The sequence below is a fragment of the Bactrocera latifrons genome, unplaced genomic scaffold, assembly GCF_001853355.1.
Source record: "Bactrocera latifrons isolate USDA-ARS-PBARC rearing strain unplaced genomic scaffold, ASM185335v1 scaffold_65, whole genome shotgun sequence".
In the NCBI taxonomy this organism is placed as follows: Eukaryota; Metazoa; Arthropoda; class Insecta; order Diptera; family Tephritidae; genus Bactrocera; species Bactrocera latifrons.
Window position 1 is genome coordinate 320,245 of NW_017537323.1, and position 18,320 is coordinate 338,564.

General features: G+C 39.2%; 1 protein-coding gene across 9 annotated transcripts in view; it reads right to left on the bottom strand.

Moving 5' to 3' along the window:
* LOC108975456 overlaps positions 1-18,320 on the bottom strand; it is a 57,323-nt gene that overhangs the window by 22,245 nt on the left and 16,758 nt on the right. For 8 of the 9 annotated variants that reach the window (XM_018943951.1, XM_018943947.1, XM_018943944.1 and 5 more), the window contains 2 exons: positions 5,065-5,387; positions 4,205-4,926 (listed from right to left, as the gene is read on the bottom strand). In XM_018943951.1, the coding sequence (XP_018799496.1) occupies positions 4,205-4,926; positions 5,065-5,305 (963 nt within the window). In that variant the 5' untranslated portion in view covers positions 5,306-5,387. Of the gene's footprint in view, positions 1-4,204; positions 4,927-5,064; positions 5,388-18,320 lie in introns of those variants that run through there. The other variant, XM_018943950.1, reaches the window with a different exon arrangement.

The window sequence follows — 18,320 nt, forward strand, 5'->3', positions numbered from 1 at the left end:
GTGTGCTTATAAATGTGTCTGTATGTATCATATAACTAATACGCTTAACGTAGTTAATTGGAAATAATTTGCTGATTCAAGGGAGTAATTATTGTGGAAGTTAAGAGAAATTTCAGTTTACGGATGAATTTCGTATACTATATGATGCACATTAGGGTGGTTGTTAAGAGCAAATGACCCAAGTAGAGGCACTTTTTGAATAACCTTTTCTTGACAGATCACGTATGAGTCGCGTCAAGCTGTCATGTTATTTTTCATTAGTATTGTTTGGCATTTGAACATGGAAATGTTCATGGTTTACAAATCGTCCAACTTTATTACGAACATCTGCCGACTGAGCGTATTATTCGCAACACCATCACAAAGTTGAGACCCAGCATTCATTATTGGATAATATTCGACCGAATAGACCACGTCCAGTACGCAGTGAAGAGCATATAGCAGCCGTAGCCAAGAGTGTATACGAAGGCCGTGGAGAGTCGACTCGGCGCCGTTCATAGCAACCCGGACTGACGTATGGAACGATTTGGCGCATTTTACGTCGAGATCTTAAATTTAATTCGTATAAAATATAACTTGTGCAAGAATTGAAGCCGCCATCCCTTCCCAAGAGATGTCGCCTCGCTCTATGGACGCTTCAAAAATTCCAAGAAGATTCGCCCAAAAAAAAATTTAAAATTTGTTTAGCGATGATGCCCATTGCCGGCTCAATCATTCAGAAAAAACAATAATTTCGTGTGGTTGTAGAATCATCGGTCCATATTTCTTCAAAAATGATGCTGGTGAGAACGTCACTGTCAACGGGGACCGTTATTACATAACTGACATTTGTTATGCTTGAAATGAAAGCTCATAATTCCGGCCACATTTGGTTTAAATAAGAAGGCGCCACTTCCCACACATCGCATTAACCAATGTATTTTTTGAGAGAACAGTTCGGTGAGCAGATAATTTCACATTTTGGCCCGGTCGATTGGTCACCAAGATCTTGTGATATCGCACCGTTAGATTTCGGTGGATATGTAAAGTCTAAAGTCTATGCGTACAATCCAGCTGCGATTTAAGCCATGGGAAAAACATCAGTCGTGTTATGCTCCAGTTACTAGTCAAAATGTTTGAACAAGTCATCGAAAATTGGATGGACCATCTGAGACGTAGCCGCGGCCAACATTTGAAAGAGATAATCATCAAAAAATAAATGCCAACGAGTGTTCCTTTGAATGATAATGAACATTTCTCATTAAGTTTGAAGTTTCAGTGTTTTTTTTATTTTAAAAAGTAGGGAGTCTCGAAATGGATCAATGTTATCGGGCTTCCGAAACTTCACATAGAAATTGTGCTTAGAATATATTAAGATGAACTAACAGGAAACACTGCATACACTTTCAGGAATCTCATCTAAGTATCTAAGTATGCTTCTCATATTTTTAGGACATACTGTTTACTTAGGAACAAAGCTTATACCGCTAGCGCAACTAATCAAATGATTTTCGTAATACCCTAACGCAACGGTAAGCATAACTAAAGGCCAAATGCGCAACAAGTGTATGCTATTTATTAAAAAAAAAGAAAATAGTAAAAAAAAAACAGAAAATAGTAAAACAAAAAGAAAATAAACACAAGTGGATAAGGACATAAAGAAATAGCAGCGAGTTAAAAACAATGAGAGATAAGTTAACTCACGCTGCAAGTGGCTGAGTACATTGCCGCCTATAGGTGACTGTGAGCGTGTGTGTGTGTGTGTGTGTGTGTACGTGAAAAGCAATAACAGCTAAATGGCGATTTTTATGGTGATTGCGAAAAATTGAATAACAAAACAGCGGTAATGCATGAAATGAAATGAACAAAAATAGAGAAAAGCCATGGCTTTAACGATAAAAGGCAGTCATAGCCGTAAGCAGCAAAAGTAAGTTAAATGCATATATAAAAAACAGGAAAAAAAAGAGCGTAGTGATAAACAAAAATAAACACCGTTGCTGTTGGCTGGTAACCTCACAAGCGCATATGCATATGCACATGTGTGTGTGTGTCGAGAGGTGCATGCGCGGCGCGGAATGTGTGACCGTTCATTGCATGTGTCGGCAAAGCTGCATTCGCCTTATTCGCCTTGCATACATGTTGCACAGAAAAAATATTCACAGGCCAGCAACGAAACACGCGCTTGATTGTTGTTGTTATTATTATTATTAAGTATGATATTAAGTTATCGGCTGTTATCGTGGCTTGAGCTAAGTAAACAAATGAATCAGTAGCATTCTATAAACAAATGTACATATGTATGTATGTATGTGGTTGCATACGTATATTGTGTCAACTGCAGGAAATAACACAGTAACGCCACACAGCTGAGTAACTGTAGATGAGTGTATTGGATGCCTGAAGGCGAATGCAGTGCGAAAAGTGCATTGCAATTGCAATGAAAGTCACGTATGTAACAAGAGCGATGGCTTACAGCTTTGCGTTGCGAAAAAAAGCCTTTGCTTGACCAGGCTGTACCTGTATGTAGTTGTTGTTGTGAACCTGTTCGCCGTGCAACCCACACACATTACTAGATCGCCAGTCATTCACACAATTCATTTGGTTCGATTTTTGCCAGTCAAAAGCCGTTAGCTCGTGAAATATTCCACGCCGCTTTGCATTCCTGAAATTCGGAATACATTGAGCCTACGTGCATAATATGTTCATATGTAAGTTGCAAATTTTGAAATTGTCATTTCGCGTGGGTTTATGAAAAATATGTCAATTTTAGCAGCAGGTTCTTCACAGACAGCTGGTTACTGGCATTTTCCAAATCTTTGTGGGAAAATTTGAGTTTGCGTACTAACTTTTTCACGTTAACTACAAATATGTTTTGAGTTTGGCAAGGATTTGGACGAGCTCGATAATGACAGTGTTATGTGTTTGGAAATTTCAAGTAGAGAATTAGAGCAAGATATCTTTTAGAGCGGTACAGAGGCTATTAAACTCTTCCTAAAAATATCGAACAAAGAATTTGTCTCAAATTTGTATTTCTAACCAAATTTCGTGAGCGGAATCATTGCGAATGTTGAAAAACGTCTACGGTGATTCAAAAACACATGTCTACGAGTGGTACAAAGCCTCCAAAAACGGTCGAGAGATGGTTGAAGGCATGCGTCGTTCTGGACGACCTTCGATCCCTACAACATGTTGCTTGAAAATCGTCAGGCAAGCGTTAGAGAGATAAAAAAATTTACTGAAGGAGCTGAAAACCATCCCAAAAATAGTTTACTTACTTTTAAAGTATAACTTTGAAGACCACAAAATAAATATAGATGAATAACTAAATATTATGCGATTTTTTGTCAAAATGCAAATAAATCCTGAAAAATATTTGTCATGAGTCTTGACGCCGAGTATATGTAACTTACATTTTCAAATGATATGGAGTATATATAATTATATGTATATATCATCTAGTTGGAATACTAGAAGATTTAACGCACTCTTATTAACAGTAAACATAGAAGAAAGACCATCTTTCATTTCCGCAAATAAATAACAGTGTGAAGAGTTTTGTTTATAAAGTGAATTCGACGGCAATCCGTCTTAAGCGGCATTAAACACGCTATATTGCTTTGTAGATTTCTCAAATGAACAAATTTATTGATTCATCGATAGTATAGTGGTTAGTATACCCGCCAATATTTCAGGAATTATTACTTTGTTATGTATACATACTTTATTGACGCAAAAAGCTAGAACCAATCAAGCGTTGTCAGTATTGTTGAAAGGCGATAATTAATTGATACTCGTTTATATGACGTGCCTCACCCTTAAGTGTTTAATATTAATAGCGCGCGAAACTCATTGCCACCCACATGTCTCAAACTGGTTTAGGAATCGTAAGACAATCTGCTTTGCATGCTCACAACGTGCAATGCGAAATCTTATTTACAGCTAAGCCTTTCAGCGCAGCATATTATATTTCTTTACTTGATTTATCTACCTCGCTTCCAATTAAATCATTTGCCATTTTAATGTGCTTCGTTCACATAGCCATAAAATACAGCGACTAATCGATCGATCACAAGCACCTACACAAAAATGTGGAAAGCGTGATAAAACCAGCGCTGCAAGCTTTTCACTTGTGCCTCGACTATTCTACGCCAACTCGTCGTCGTCTGCTTATGCTACTTTGATGTATTATTAGTAAATAGTGTAGCCATTTAAAAACTGGACTTACCGGCACGAAATGTGGCAAGTTATCCAATACTTGCAACTTATCGATACGTTGTTTTATGCGCTCACGATGGTGTGGATTTTTTATGCCGACCGCTGTCAAATCTTCGGGGGTCATTCGTGCAATGGTCGGCAAATCGTAACCGGCCGCTATAAACAATTGTGCATACTCCTCACACTTCATCTCCATTAGCCAATCGATTATGAGTTCATCGTTGCGTTGCCGATCGACACTACCAATCGAACATGAACTCACCGAACTGCAACGTGGCGAGGAGAGTGCACCGCCCGCACTACCACGTATCGATGCACCCGACACACCAGTCAAATACGATGAAGCACGACCCGAATCCAAGCTAGCTGTAGAGTGTCGCGAACCAGAACCAGCTGAACCCGACGACGAACCGGGCGAATCGCGACCTGGCGATTGTGTCAAATCAATACCCTGATCCTCTTGCAGCGCCAATTGTTGATGATAGTAAACGGCCGCTTTGTGTGTGAGCGGTTCGCGTAGTGTAGCGCAAAACACGGGCGGTGGACATGGCACTATTGTGGGTGGACAACCGCTGAGCAGCGGATTAGTTGCGGTGGATAAAAGTGTTGCGCCACCAGTGGCTACTTGATTAGCTGCTTGTTGTTTGCCAGCTGCAGCAGTGCCGGCAGAGGAGCCCGACGATTGTGATGTGCCTGATGTGGACATGACTGTAGCGTATTCGCTTATTTCATCTACATGAAAAGAAAGGTGAATAGTAAATATAGAAAATCAATCTCAATGAGCCATTGCAAACAAAGTATGACAAATATTGCGGAATGCCTTGCAAGCATATACACACACGCATGCATGCGCACATGACGCATACGCACCTTTCATGCGCAATGCTACCGATGGCTCACGTGGCAAATTGAAACCGCCCTCCTCCAAGGATGGCGACGATACCATGCTACTCATTATGATGCCATCATCCAGCTGTTTGCCAGCTGCACTCGAAATACTGCCACCTAAACGGTATAATGGTATTTGCTGCTGTTGTGGTGCGGGATCTCCGGGTAGCGCAGGTGGTGGTACCTTTTTAGCTTGTGCGTGCGGCTTCAATGATCGATGCATTGCAATGACAACAACACCGTATGGCGTACGGCTGAAACCAGCTGGTTGCTACGATGCGTACGCGCGTTGACTCTAGCGGATTCTGTAAAGAGAGAGGGAGAGGAAGTATTAGTTAGTGTTTTCAATGTTTTGAAGGTTATGTTTTGATTAAAATTCCATTTGAATGAGGAGGAAACATCTGTTGAAAAGGTGTTTTTTTAAAATGTAAATGACTAACGTTTGTTGCACAGACACTTTTTGTAATTTTAATTGCTCTATTGCTGAGTTCATTTTTTTCTAATTAGAAGTTTGGAAGAACTTACATATATGTGACCTGGTCTACGAAAAGGGAGCTAACGTGCGAAAACTAGTTTTCTGGGAAACAGCTGTTAAAAAAAAAGCATCTCATCTTCCATCCGAATCAACTAAAAAGTGAAAATTTATTTTTTGACACCTAAGCCCCCATTCCGTAGACCAGGTCACATATGAATAACATATTTGGGGTTTTATAAGGGTACTAAATCTAATCGCTATAAGTAAAGGTTTAGCAAGATAATCTGGTTACATATTAAAGTTCACTTACAAACCTAATAAGTGCAGCTTTAGGTATAATGAAACTGCTTTGCTATTTACCAATAAAAAGGGGTTCGTCGAGAACCTGTTGTACGAAGTGCTCAACGATATTAATTTTCGGTTCTGTGAGTGAAACCACTTTTAAATTCATTATAACTGAACGGCTAATGTTTTTGGAAATTCTTATGTATTCAACTTCGTGAAATGTATAGTAGTTCCTCGTTAGTATAGCGGTAAGTATCCATAGGTGTAGCTTTGATTAGTTATGAAACTACAGATTGTAGTTTTGAGAAAAGGCAGCTGCTCTATTATTTACAGATTGTATTAGAAAATAAACAGAAATAAAGTCAATACAAACAAATTCACGGAAATCACTTACAGCAAAACAAATAGTATACGAAACGCCTACACATTCACCTCACCCAGTAAGGGGTGTACTATAAAGGGCCGTGGTTAAAACAAAAGCATGAAATAATTGAGTGTGAAGGAAAAAAATGCAACCAAAATTTATACAACAAACTTAAACGCCCGCACATCAGAGCTGCTACTCCAGTGCGGTCCTGAAATTTGATATTGCCTACAATAATACACAAACAAAATTTTGTTTAAAGAAAAAAATGGAAGGAAGAGCTTCGTGTCCGTTAAATGCGCGGCCACTTGACGAGTAGGCGGGCTGATATGTTTTCTTTCTACGAAAATGCATTTTTATAGCGAATGCGTGTACTGAGTGTATTGGGAGAGGGTAATGTCAATACACTCCAACGTAGTGGAAGTCGTCGCAATAACGGTATACCTACATATTTATAACGTTTTGTAGTAGAACGACCAATGATAATTACGTACACGATGACGATGGCTATGACGTTGACATGCTGACGAATATTTAATACGAAAAACTTCGGCTTACTGGTTGTCAGGTGTGGGGCTGACTGTGTATGCGTGCGTATTAATAAAATTGTAAAAGGTCATATTACGATTTCATTCACAAAAACACAAACAAAAGTCGGTTATAATATTGCCTACACGACGAATGATGCCGACCAGCGTACACAAGCTGCCGATTACCATAAGCGCAGGCAAGGAGCGTAGGCGAATGCAAACGACGAACGAGCGAGCTACTGCAACAAAGTGTCACAAGATGCGTGTAGTGTTGTTGTATTCGGCTTATTGAAAGGGCGAGCGCATATTTTGTTGTGGTTAGAAAAAATCTGCTGAATCAAATTCTCCTTGCTGCTTACTGGAATTGAAATGCTGATAAGCAAAAAACAAAAAAACTAAAAAAAACATAATACCGAACAAAGAAAATAAACTAGAGCAACTGCTATTCGTATACACATATGTAGAGAGGACGACAGCCGCAACAAATTTGCTTATGGCCCACTGCTTGATTGCGCCACGTAAACGCCGTCGTGACGCCTTGGTGAGCTTAGCATGCATGCACTTGGTAGTGCTGAGAATGCAATCACCAATCATGTATCACGTAGTCGTCTCATAGACGTTGCGCCCAAATTAATATTGCGGTACAAACGACAGCAAGTGAACGTATGACACGATGTTGGCCAACGGCTCGTGTGTATATGGAAATGACTTTTGAATGCATAATCACGATGTCTACCGACAATGCCGGCGGCGTTTCATGTGCCGGGGTACTGAAGCATTGTCATACCTTTTAATATGTTTATACTGAACGGTGAGCGTACAAATTTGTACAAACATAGTGGCGACGTACGCTGTGAAAGCCATATTAAAATTCGGTGTGGAAATTTATTTCTAAATGCAGTAAATGCAACACACAGCACAGCACGACACACGTGGGCGAGCGATACGGCGCGCATGTGTTGGCAAGAATTGTGCAGCAACAAAAGCTGTCAAAAGCAAAGGTATTATGAGTACAAAAAACGACAAAGTGGGCACACACGAAATCCGAATTGCACTTGGAAGAGACATTGAGAGAAGCGCAAGCGCGCTCCAATGTAAGAGCATGCCATATAAAGGAGAATGAGAGAATTAGACAGCCACAAACTAGCTATACTCATTTATATAAGTAAAGGTATTTCTGTAAAAACGAAAATTGCTTTTATTTGTTGGTATTTGTGTGCATAATGTATGTCACTAAGTGCACAGTAAATTTTACCGGTTTTTTACGATTTCATCTCCTCGTAAATGCCAACACTAATCGACTGCTACAAATTTCAATCAACTGATTTTATGCCTCATGATCAATGCGTCAGCAACAATTTTCACCGAAAAGGGGGTAATGTGGAAAGCGCATAAATACCTAACTAAGCACGCACATCGTACATACGTAGATATGTACAAAATAGATAACTATGCAAAGAAATTGTCAAAGAAATCAGAATTATCAAATATTTGTACAGCAAAGACAAATTGACCGCTCAAATAAAAAGTAGAGAGTTGGAGAAACAACTGTTGAAATCGAACTTTGGAGACGTGTGCCGTATTGTTGTGTAAGATTTTTAAGTGACAAGTGGTAAGGAGTGTATGCCATTAACACTTTGTAAAAGTAACAAGTTGGCTGTAACTGAAGACAATAATAAAAATATACAACACAGTTGATCAGAAAGTTGTTTTTTTTTTTTGAAAGAATACAAAAGCTCTTGGGAGCCAAATAGAATACATATAGTATGTATGTGTTGAAATGAAAAGCAAAGGTACGAACAAATTGAGGTTGACATCTTAGTAAGGTATTTTGTTGAGCTTTCCCTTTAAACAACATAAACAAATCAACGCATTTTCGTGACAAAAATACACTATGAAGTAGACAGAATTTAATACAAAAAATATATATATTTTTTGCATTTTCTTAATGTATAATTTCTTACAAAAATTTTCTGAAAATTTTAAATAAAATAATTCGCAAAGGTTTATCGGCTCTGGTGACCACTACAGCTTTACACAGCTTTTATTGAGTGCAAGGAACTTCAATAATTACAGCCAAAAGACGTCGAAGCATGTAGTCTACCAAGTTCTGAAGAAGCGATTGTTTTATGTATTCCCAGAAGTCCTTCGATCTACTAAGAATCACTTGTTTAGTGGAACGTCAAGAAAATCGGTCGAACTTATCAACCAAATATTCTCATAAATGCTCAATAGGTCTTAAGAGAGGATCTTGGTCAGACCATGGTAAGAACTCTAACCATCGATCGAAATATTCTTTCGACACTCGACTTTTATGTTTGGGGTCATCGTGCTGCTGATATACATATGTATAAAGTTACCTTGTAAGCATCCTCTACAGGCACTAAATTTGTACTCAGCATCTGTCAGTTTACCTTCGACCGTTATCAGGTTTGGTCCAAAATAATTTTTTCCAAAAAGTTGGCGGCAATTGATAGTACTTTTTGGCAAATTCCAATAGCGAGTTAAAGTTCTTTTTTGCTGATGGAAGCGTTTTTGATCTTGTAGGAGCTGGCATAACCTTTTTCTGAAATGTTCGCTCAGAACCACTAATTTGAAGGCTCCTAGAATATTTTTTTGCGGTCTGTACCCCAGTCCGTTTCAATGATTTTCGCATTTCACTAAATAATATCTTATAAGTATTGACTAAAACACCTTGTTGAGATTAAAATGATGTACCACATCTTTCGGGATCCCGATTATTTTCTTCGATAAATATAATAAAATATAAAATAACTAAAATCCCCGAACTTAAAATGGCTCGTATTGCAAATAGTGTAGAACTTTTACTACTTGTGGTAACACGAAATAACTCGCGTGGAATACACAAACCGGCAGTGATGAATTCGTAACACAATCAAGCATAGGAAGTGAGAGCGACAGGTGAATTGAAAATAACTGGAGCACCTGGACGCAGACGAAACGATGAATTTGCGGTGAAGCTCTGGTTAAACACAATAACAAAAAATAAATGGCAACCCAGTAAGGAGTAGCAGTCGGGTAAGATACAATGAAAAGGAGCTGCTAAAGTAATAAAAAAAAAAAACAACAATCAGTATGAAATGCGAGAGGAGTGAACGTATGAGTAGGTGCAAAAAATACACGGCACAGGAAGACGAAGCAATGATTCCAACAAAAAGAGAACCACAACTACAAGCGCCGGTACAGACGTACATACATATGGAGAGAAGCAGCAAAAAACGGGAAATGCCGAAAGGAAAACATGTGAAAAACGAGTACAGAAGTAAAGTAGCGGAGCCATAATAACATATACGGCACCAAAGGAATGTATAAAAGCGGAAATTCGGAAGTGAAACACCGGCCGGAACAAGGATAATGGTAGTAAAATAGTAAAAGGATATGAGTATGAAAACTGGAGTAATAATGTTTTAGTTGGAACAGTTGGAAGAAAAAGTCAACACCGAAGAAAGCGTGTAACACAAAAGGGTGAAGGTGATTAAGAAGGAACGGGAAATGAGTGACGCTAGAGTAGAGTAGAGTAAGCTAGATTTGGTGAGATTTAGTGCTAGAAAAACCTAAGCAGTGCTAAATGATGACGCCAGCTTAGATATTGCACACAAAAGAAATTTGTAAAAAATGCAATTTTATGATATGTCTACTGGTTGGATGCCGTTGGCCAAAAGCGCTAAAATGTCTATAAAGCTACAACAACAAATGCAAACATATATAATAATAACTGTCTAACAATACACTAACAACAGCCAACAAAAAATATGAGTATATGCAACAAAAACAAAATCACAATAATGACCAGTGTTGCACAATTAGGCAGCCGAGCTGACAGTGAAGATAACGCCACGAAATGCAAAATAGAAAAAAAATCATACAATAACACAATAGGCGTAACAATACAAAAGTGTCTGTCATGCAAAAGTTTGCATAAACAAACTGAGCGAATCAAGCCAGCAACACGCCAGCGCCAACAGGAACAGGAGTAGCCCGTAGTAGGCCAAACTGTTGTTATAGTGGTGAGAAGAGAATTGGGTGCATGACTAACAAAAAATATAAAAGCTCGGACGTCTAAAACACTAAACGTGTCTGTCTATCACAACATGATCGATCTGGTTGGTGGCTTTTCAATCCGGAGATAGCCAAGTAGCTTTGTGAATTTCTATGGTGGAATCTAGTACTACAGCTAACCACATTTCGGGCCCCGGCGAAGCCGAGCAACCTCAAACCATTAGAGAATATTTCCTCTAGGAGGCTGAATTAACCGACTATGTGCGAAAAATACCTTCTTTGCCCACCCTGGCGTTTAAGTCGCCAAGCACGATTTTGACATCGTTGAGGGAGCGGCTCTCATAGATGCGCTTCAAGCGCTCATAGAAGACATCTTTGGTCACATCGGTCTTCTCTTACGTCGGCGTGTGGGCGCAAATCCCACACCGAACTTTCATTATTTTATATGGACATTGTAGTAAATGCCCCACAAGGCCCTACTTGCCTCAGTCCTTGTCCAGTCCATCGCATTTATTGGACGACGGTGATGTTAGCCTTTATTTTCTTGAGGGAATCGTTTGCCACGATCGTCATCAAAAGTCGGGTCCCTCATCCGACGCTGTTTTTTACTGTTGATTGGGGGAGTTTCTTACGTGACGAACCTCAAAACTCAGCGCACAACCCTGTGGAGGGGATGTTTCGCCTTTTCACTTTAGCTCGCCTTCAAACGGATGTGCTTTGGCTGCCCAGAGGACAAGTTGTTTAAGACCGGAAGTCGTGAGCTGCTTGAGCCACATGTAAAAGGATCGTTTCTACCCACTCCCAAGTGAATTTCGATCTCTCTTTCCTCACTTGCGTGAATAATATCAATTGAATTTTTTAACAATTACTAAACACACTCGCAATTCGAACCTCTTAACTGGAATCGCACCTAAAACGACTAAGTCACTATTTGTAGACCGAAGCTAGAACGCGTAGTCTGATATAGAACAGAAGTCCGGCTGAAAAAAAAAAAACCGTTGAAGTTCACTTAATAGAGCGACCATATCTATAGTATATGTATATATTTTTACTCGCCAGTGTATCTTTACACTCAGTCAAATGCCCCTAGACCGAGACACTTTGACCCCAAGCACAGAGAAAGGAACTAGTCGCTCACACTTACAAACAAAAATCTATTTACCCGTCTACTAAATACAGATTTTTATGTTGTGGCATGAAATATGGCATTATGCTGCATATTGCCTTGGCGTTCACTGGCACACTGTTGGGTTTAGGGTTGGGGCGTTGTGGGTTGGTTTGTGTTCTTGGTATGGTACATAGTGCTGCATCATATAAAATAGTTTAGCGGTTGGTGCTAGCGAGCTGCTGGGCATTGGGTGTTGGGTGGTAGTACATATACATAAACATGTACACATGTACATAGTGAATTGATGTGGTATTGTCGTTGGTGTTGTGTCCAATGCCGCCGGCATTACAACCAACACAAATAGAAATACATTTGGTACACAAACAAAAAATGCAATAACAACAAAGTCAGTTTGTATAACATTAACTTGGTAGTAACGCTGTATATTACACCATATATGGTATTGTATATACATATGAACTTACATACGAGTATATGAGGGGGGTGCATGGCACTAAAACATGAGTTGTAATGTTGTTGAACCGGCTTTTCTGCTTGGCAGTTGGCGAAATAAGAAGACGATGATGATGATGATGAAGTATGCGGTATTACTTACATAAGTACATACGCGTATTTATATTTATATACACATATACGTACATATGTACATATATAATATAAACAGAGTTGTGCCACGAAAAGGACGTCGAAGCTGAAGGGATTCTTTCTCATTTGCGATTTCTGTAAAATTTGTTGTCACATCATAAGACTTTTTCTCTCTACAGTGCATTGCTGTTGTTGTTGAACAGCAGTGCATTAAATTGCAGTACAACTGCTGATGTCGGCAATGGTTAATGAGTTTTATACACAAACAAAACATGCATCGAAACATAAATATGTATAGACATTTACGCTTACACGATATATGTATATATATATATATATACATACATATACCCGATATCAAATGCATAGACGACCGCAACTATGACTGCCATTTAGCAAAGTGTTAAATTTTATAGCGCGGACATATAAATAAAATGCAAAGATTTAATCGCTTTTGTGTGTCAATACAAAGGGAGAGTGAATCCAAACCAAAAAAGAGAAATTATCTTTATTAGAATAACACTTCGGGCGCAGTTTTAATTGATTTTTCTTAATTAATTTTATGCAATATTAAATGCAAGAGCGAAGGAAGGCTTCAAAATGAGGACGAGCTGGGGACACAACGAATATGCGAAGGAATGAGAAAGCAGATTCGACGATTGGCATGTGACGACATAATTTATAAAGATATCGCAGCTTGGTCTTCGGACAGAATCTGAATACACCATCACGAATAGGGGTTACAAAGCCAGGGATTACTGAAATTGGAGAGACCAGTCCGAAGCAAACGTGGTTTCAATACTATGCTGTTTGGCGCCAATTAGAGAATTCAAGTGTAGCCAGGTCTTCTCCAACTGCTCTTTCCAATGGATTAGAAACTTCTTCTTCTAGCGGCTGCTGCATCGAATACTCTTAGAACTGGAGTATTTTTATCCATTCGGATGACATGATCTAGCCAACGTAGCCGCTGCCTCATAATTCGCTGAACTACATACATATGTCAATGTCGTCGTATAACTCAGATGAGATATATTTGCCGTTTCCAATGCGCAATGAGAAATTTAGCCCATAAACACTAATCTTTATTGAACAACAACAAGACCACATTAACTTGCGGAATCTAAATTTGTCAATCTCTCAAAACATGTACAAAATGCCATTTTCATCGACATTTTCGTGGAACTAAATGTTTCTTTCTGATTCTGAACATACATATATGTAGCTTCGTTCTAACGAGTCAATAGGGACGCTATAAAAATAGACCGATAGGGACAGCAACCGATGATATATTTTTCCCGCCTTTTTGACATTTCTCTTCAATAAGGTTTGCCAGCTCATAAGGGAAAGATATGAGATCTAACAATGAGTCCAAATTATTAGAATTGATTACCGAAATTTGGAGTGGGCTCAACTTTAAAAGCGCTACGTGCAATTATGGTCGTCATAATCCTTCTGTCAGATCAATTATTGAGCGTTCAAGTGCCTGTGAGACAACGAAGTAGTGTCGAGAATATTGCTGCCGCTAGCGCATTAATTGAGGAAGACCCTATCACATGAATATCTCACACATCGTTCTCAAGCGTTGGACATCTCTGTGACGTCGTTGTGGCGAAATTTGCGAAAAGATCTTGGCCTTAATCTTTACAAGATCATATTTTCGTATGTTCGTGAATTTGGCTGAGCAACAACTTGAAAATGATCCGAATTTTCATCGAAAAATCATCTTCAGCGATGAGGCTCATTACTGGCTGAATGGCTTCGTCAATAAACAATCCACATGTACTCCATAAGTAACCATTGCATCCCGAAAAAATTACGTTTCGCTGCGGTGTCATTGAGCCGTACATCCGTTCCGTGATGACTAAGACCAGGACGTTACTGCGAATTAGGAATCGCTACCGCTCAAATATTTGTGGGCCAAATTGGATGGGTTGAACTTGGTAAATATGTGGTTCCAACAGAACGTCGCCACAAGCCACACAGCGCATGTCGCAATCGATTTGTTGAAAACCAAGTTTGGTGAACGTGTTATCTCACAAAATGTGTCAGCCAATTGGCCGCCTACCGGGTGCGATTATTTCTTGTGGAGCTCCGTCAACTCTATGCTCTATGCCAAGAAGCCAGCGACGATTGATGAAATACGTACGAATATCGAACCTAAAATTACAGCAATATCGGCCGATTTATGTTCGCAAACCAACAAAAATTGCGTTCAGACTTCTGCAAGCGTGCTCGTGGTGGCCATGCAAAAGAGATCAAGATCGGCATTGAATGTACTTTCACAGGAATAAGGCATGTTATTGAAAAACCCGTTACTTCCAATTATTAAAGATACTTATATCGATAGTCGATTTATATGGGAATATTAATTATTAAAGCGACTTATATCGATAGTCGATTTATATGGGAATATTAATCACGAAATAGCTAAATAAACGGTCGAGACAAAAATACTGATTTAAAAAAATTTTTTTACAATAAAGATTCAGGTTTGAATAAAGAAGTGCTAGTGACACAATCTTGGACCTGGCATAAATCAACTAACTACTCTAAACCAACATCAATAAAGAAGAAAATCTATACCAATCTCCTCGGGAAAATTCCAAAAGTAAGTTCTCATTGCAAAATCAAAATTATAAACTAATTAAGCACCTCCCTGACAAAAGAGACTTCTGGCCCATTGTCCAAACTCCAACATCGAATCAATTAACGACTTTTCCGTACTTTCTTTTGTGCTTAGCTCCCATTTTACCAAAGCAATACAGTCCTTTCCTGCATATCAATACATCTATGTATGTATGTTGGTGTGTGTGTGTGATTATCGTTGAAACAGCTGCGGGGTCTACTAACGAGTCCATGAATGAGTGCATTTTAAAGTGAGGGTGGCCCGTGCACACATGTGTGACTCAGCGACTTACATACACATGACAATAGATAGTAGTAGGTCGGTTGTTTCGGTGGCTTGTTGCTGTTGGTGCCAACTGATAAGCGCGGCCGGGCCACACAGCAGTGTCAGCAATAGTGACGTTGGCAGCGCCCAAATGGGTGAGTAATCAAAATAGTGCATTGTATTCTGACCGCTTTTTCGTGCATGCAGCGCGACGAACGGCACACAGTCAGTCAACCCAGTTAGTTAGGCAGCCAGCGAGTACATTTACTAGTTCATTGTTTATTATATTATACATATTTATTTTTTTGTTGCTATTTTTGTGTGTTTATGCGGCGTATCGTTCGCTGGTCCCACATGTGGTTGGCATATGCGCCGCTGCCGCCGTCACAGCCACCGCTATCGCCACCGCCTTGGCTTGTTTATGGTTGGCAAAATGTTCCAAAAAGGATAATAAAATACAAATTCAACACCCTCACACACATGTATACATATACATATGTATGTGCTCTTAAAAATCACACATATGACAGCTACAGCTCCCGGCAAGCGCAACAACTCGTTTTGTTCAACTACATATTTCGCCGGTAGTCAGCAGTCAGCAGCCGGCAGCCGTTGGCTGACACAAAAGCAGAGTCGTGTGTATGTGTGAGTATGGTGGATATGAATTTAAGCGTGTATTGGTATGTATGTTATTAGGTATTAGGGCGAAAGGGATGCTAGCAGCCCGGCCGAACCTCAGCAAACCGTCGACCCGAACCAATGAACCCAGCGACTAACTATTATGCCTCTACTTCCACGGGCGCTGCCGCTGTTGCTGCTGTAATGATGATAATGAACGGCGATGCATTGTTATGTATATTGATTGTAGTTGTCGTCAGTTTCGTGCCTTTGAAACGCGTTTCCACTAAAGCTAAAATCCTCTACATGCAAACAATTACATATTAGCGCGGGTGGGCGGCGTGAACTGTGGCTTCGGCAAGCTTTTGTATTTTTTTTTTTTTTGTTGCAAAATTTTTTTGCAATTTTTATCAAATCAGTGTCTACATCAGCAACAAGAGTGCGGCGACACATTCGCAGAGTTCAAGTGAAGAGCATAATAGCTTGTGCGCTTAAATTTGGGTTTGGGTTGGTTATTGAAGTTTAAGTGATGGCATTGTACGTTCCCTTAGCGACACAAAGTAGGCATAAGGATATGGTTTCAATGCAATATAGTACTTCAACTAAGATAAGCTAGAAATAATGTGAAGCTGCGAAAAAGTCGTCTGATTATGAACCAGCTTTACGCGGTTCGCAGAAGATCGAAATCGTCAGATGAACATACGAGTAAACAGTTTTCCATAAAAGCATGATATTTCATCCAGTGTATTGTTAGCTCCAATTCTCATGAAGTTCATATATTTTCAGATAAGAAATATAGATAATTCTTTTTAGAAATTAACTTTCTTTCGAATTATTTTTTTTGGAACCATGTGGTTTTCGGCTACTACTTTCACCTTTCAGATATGGAAGAACTTTTGTTTATATTTTTTAGGATCTCGGTGCACAAAATCTATCGCCTAGAATGTAGATAACTCGATAGATTTTTGAATAAATGTATATCGAAGGTGGCGCCAGTACGTTTCAGAGCGTTGTAGCATCTTTATTTCAACCTCGTGTAAGAATTTCGTTTTTGTGATTTCCAAAACGACTGAGTGAGTGATTAAGGTATTCTTTGCTCTATCGGACGACGTGGAAGACGTGAAAGCGTGGAGAATCGATTTGGCGCCGTTCGCAGCAACTCAGTCTGAAGTATGGAACGACTTTCGCGCATTTTACTTCGTGGTCTTATATTGAATGCGCACAAACTTCGTGATCTCGGCGACATTTGGTTTCAACAATACGACGCCACACATCACATCAACCAATGGATTTATTGAGAGAACACTTCAGTGAACACGTAATTTCACGTTTTTTCACTCTTAAAAAAAAAAAAAAAATTGGGAACTTCGGTTGCAGCGGAGCTCGCATAAAGTGGCAAACTTAATATATAATTTTTAGGAATATATTATTATTTCACAACCTTAACCTCATTTATTTGACTATTTTTCCAAAGTATGTAGATTTAACAAGAAAACAAAACTGAATTGAGCTGAACTGGCAGGTGTATTCATTCTACAGTGAGAAAAAAAAAAAATTAAAAATTAAATCCAAGCCTTTATAGTTCTCATCAATATTTGTTAGCATTCATTGAAATGGGATGAGCGATTGTAGGAAATGAGTCGCAAATTATAAGTGGAGCATATATGAATGTACTTATGTATGTATATAAGAATAAGTTTCGTAGCGCAAGTGCACACCCAAAATTTGCGTCCCATAGAGAAGTGCTCAAGTGCTCTACAACGGCGTCAATTCGAGTGCTTCAATGATCATCACAAAGTAGACAAACATCAGCTTACACATACAGCAATATAATCATGTTGATTGTTGCAAGCATCAAAACAATCAGCAACATCATAGCTTTGAAGTGGAGGATGACAAGCTCACACCCGCAATTCAATAAAGCAAGTGCAAAAGCAAAAGGCAGCACACTAATATAAAGAATACAATATACTAGAGCAACAACAACAGCAAAAAAATATATATATATACAAAAGCACTAATAAAAACAATAAAAAATGGCAAAAACAATGCTCGCACTCAGCAAGTCAGCAGAAAAAAGTAAGGAAGGGCTAAGTTCGGGTGTCACCGAACATTTTATACTCTCGCATGATAGGAGTGATAATCGAGATTTCAGGCGTGGTTGTGAACCGATTTCACCCATATTTGGTACATGTCATCAGGGTGTTAAGAAAATATTATATTCCGAATTTCATTGAAATCGGTTGCGTACTTCCTGAGATATAGTTTTTGGTCCATAAGTGGGCGACGCCACGCCCTTTTTCAATTTTTAAAAAAAGCCTGGATGCAGCTTCCTTCTGACA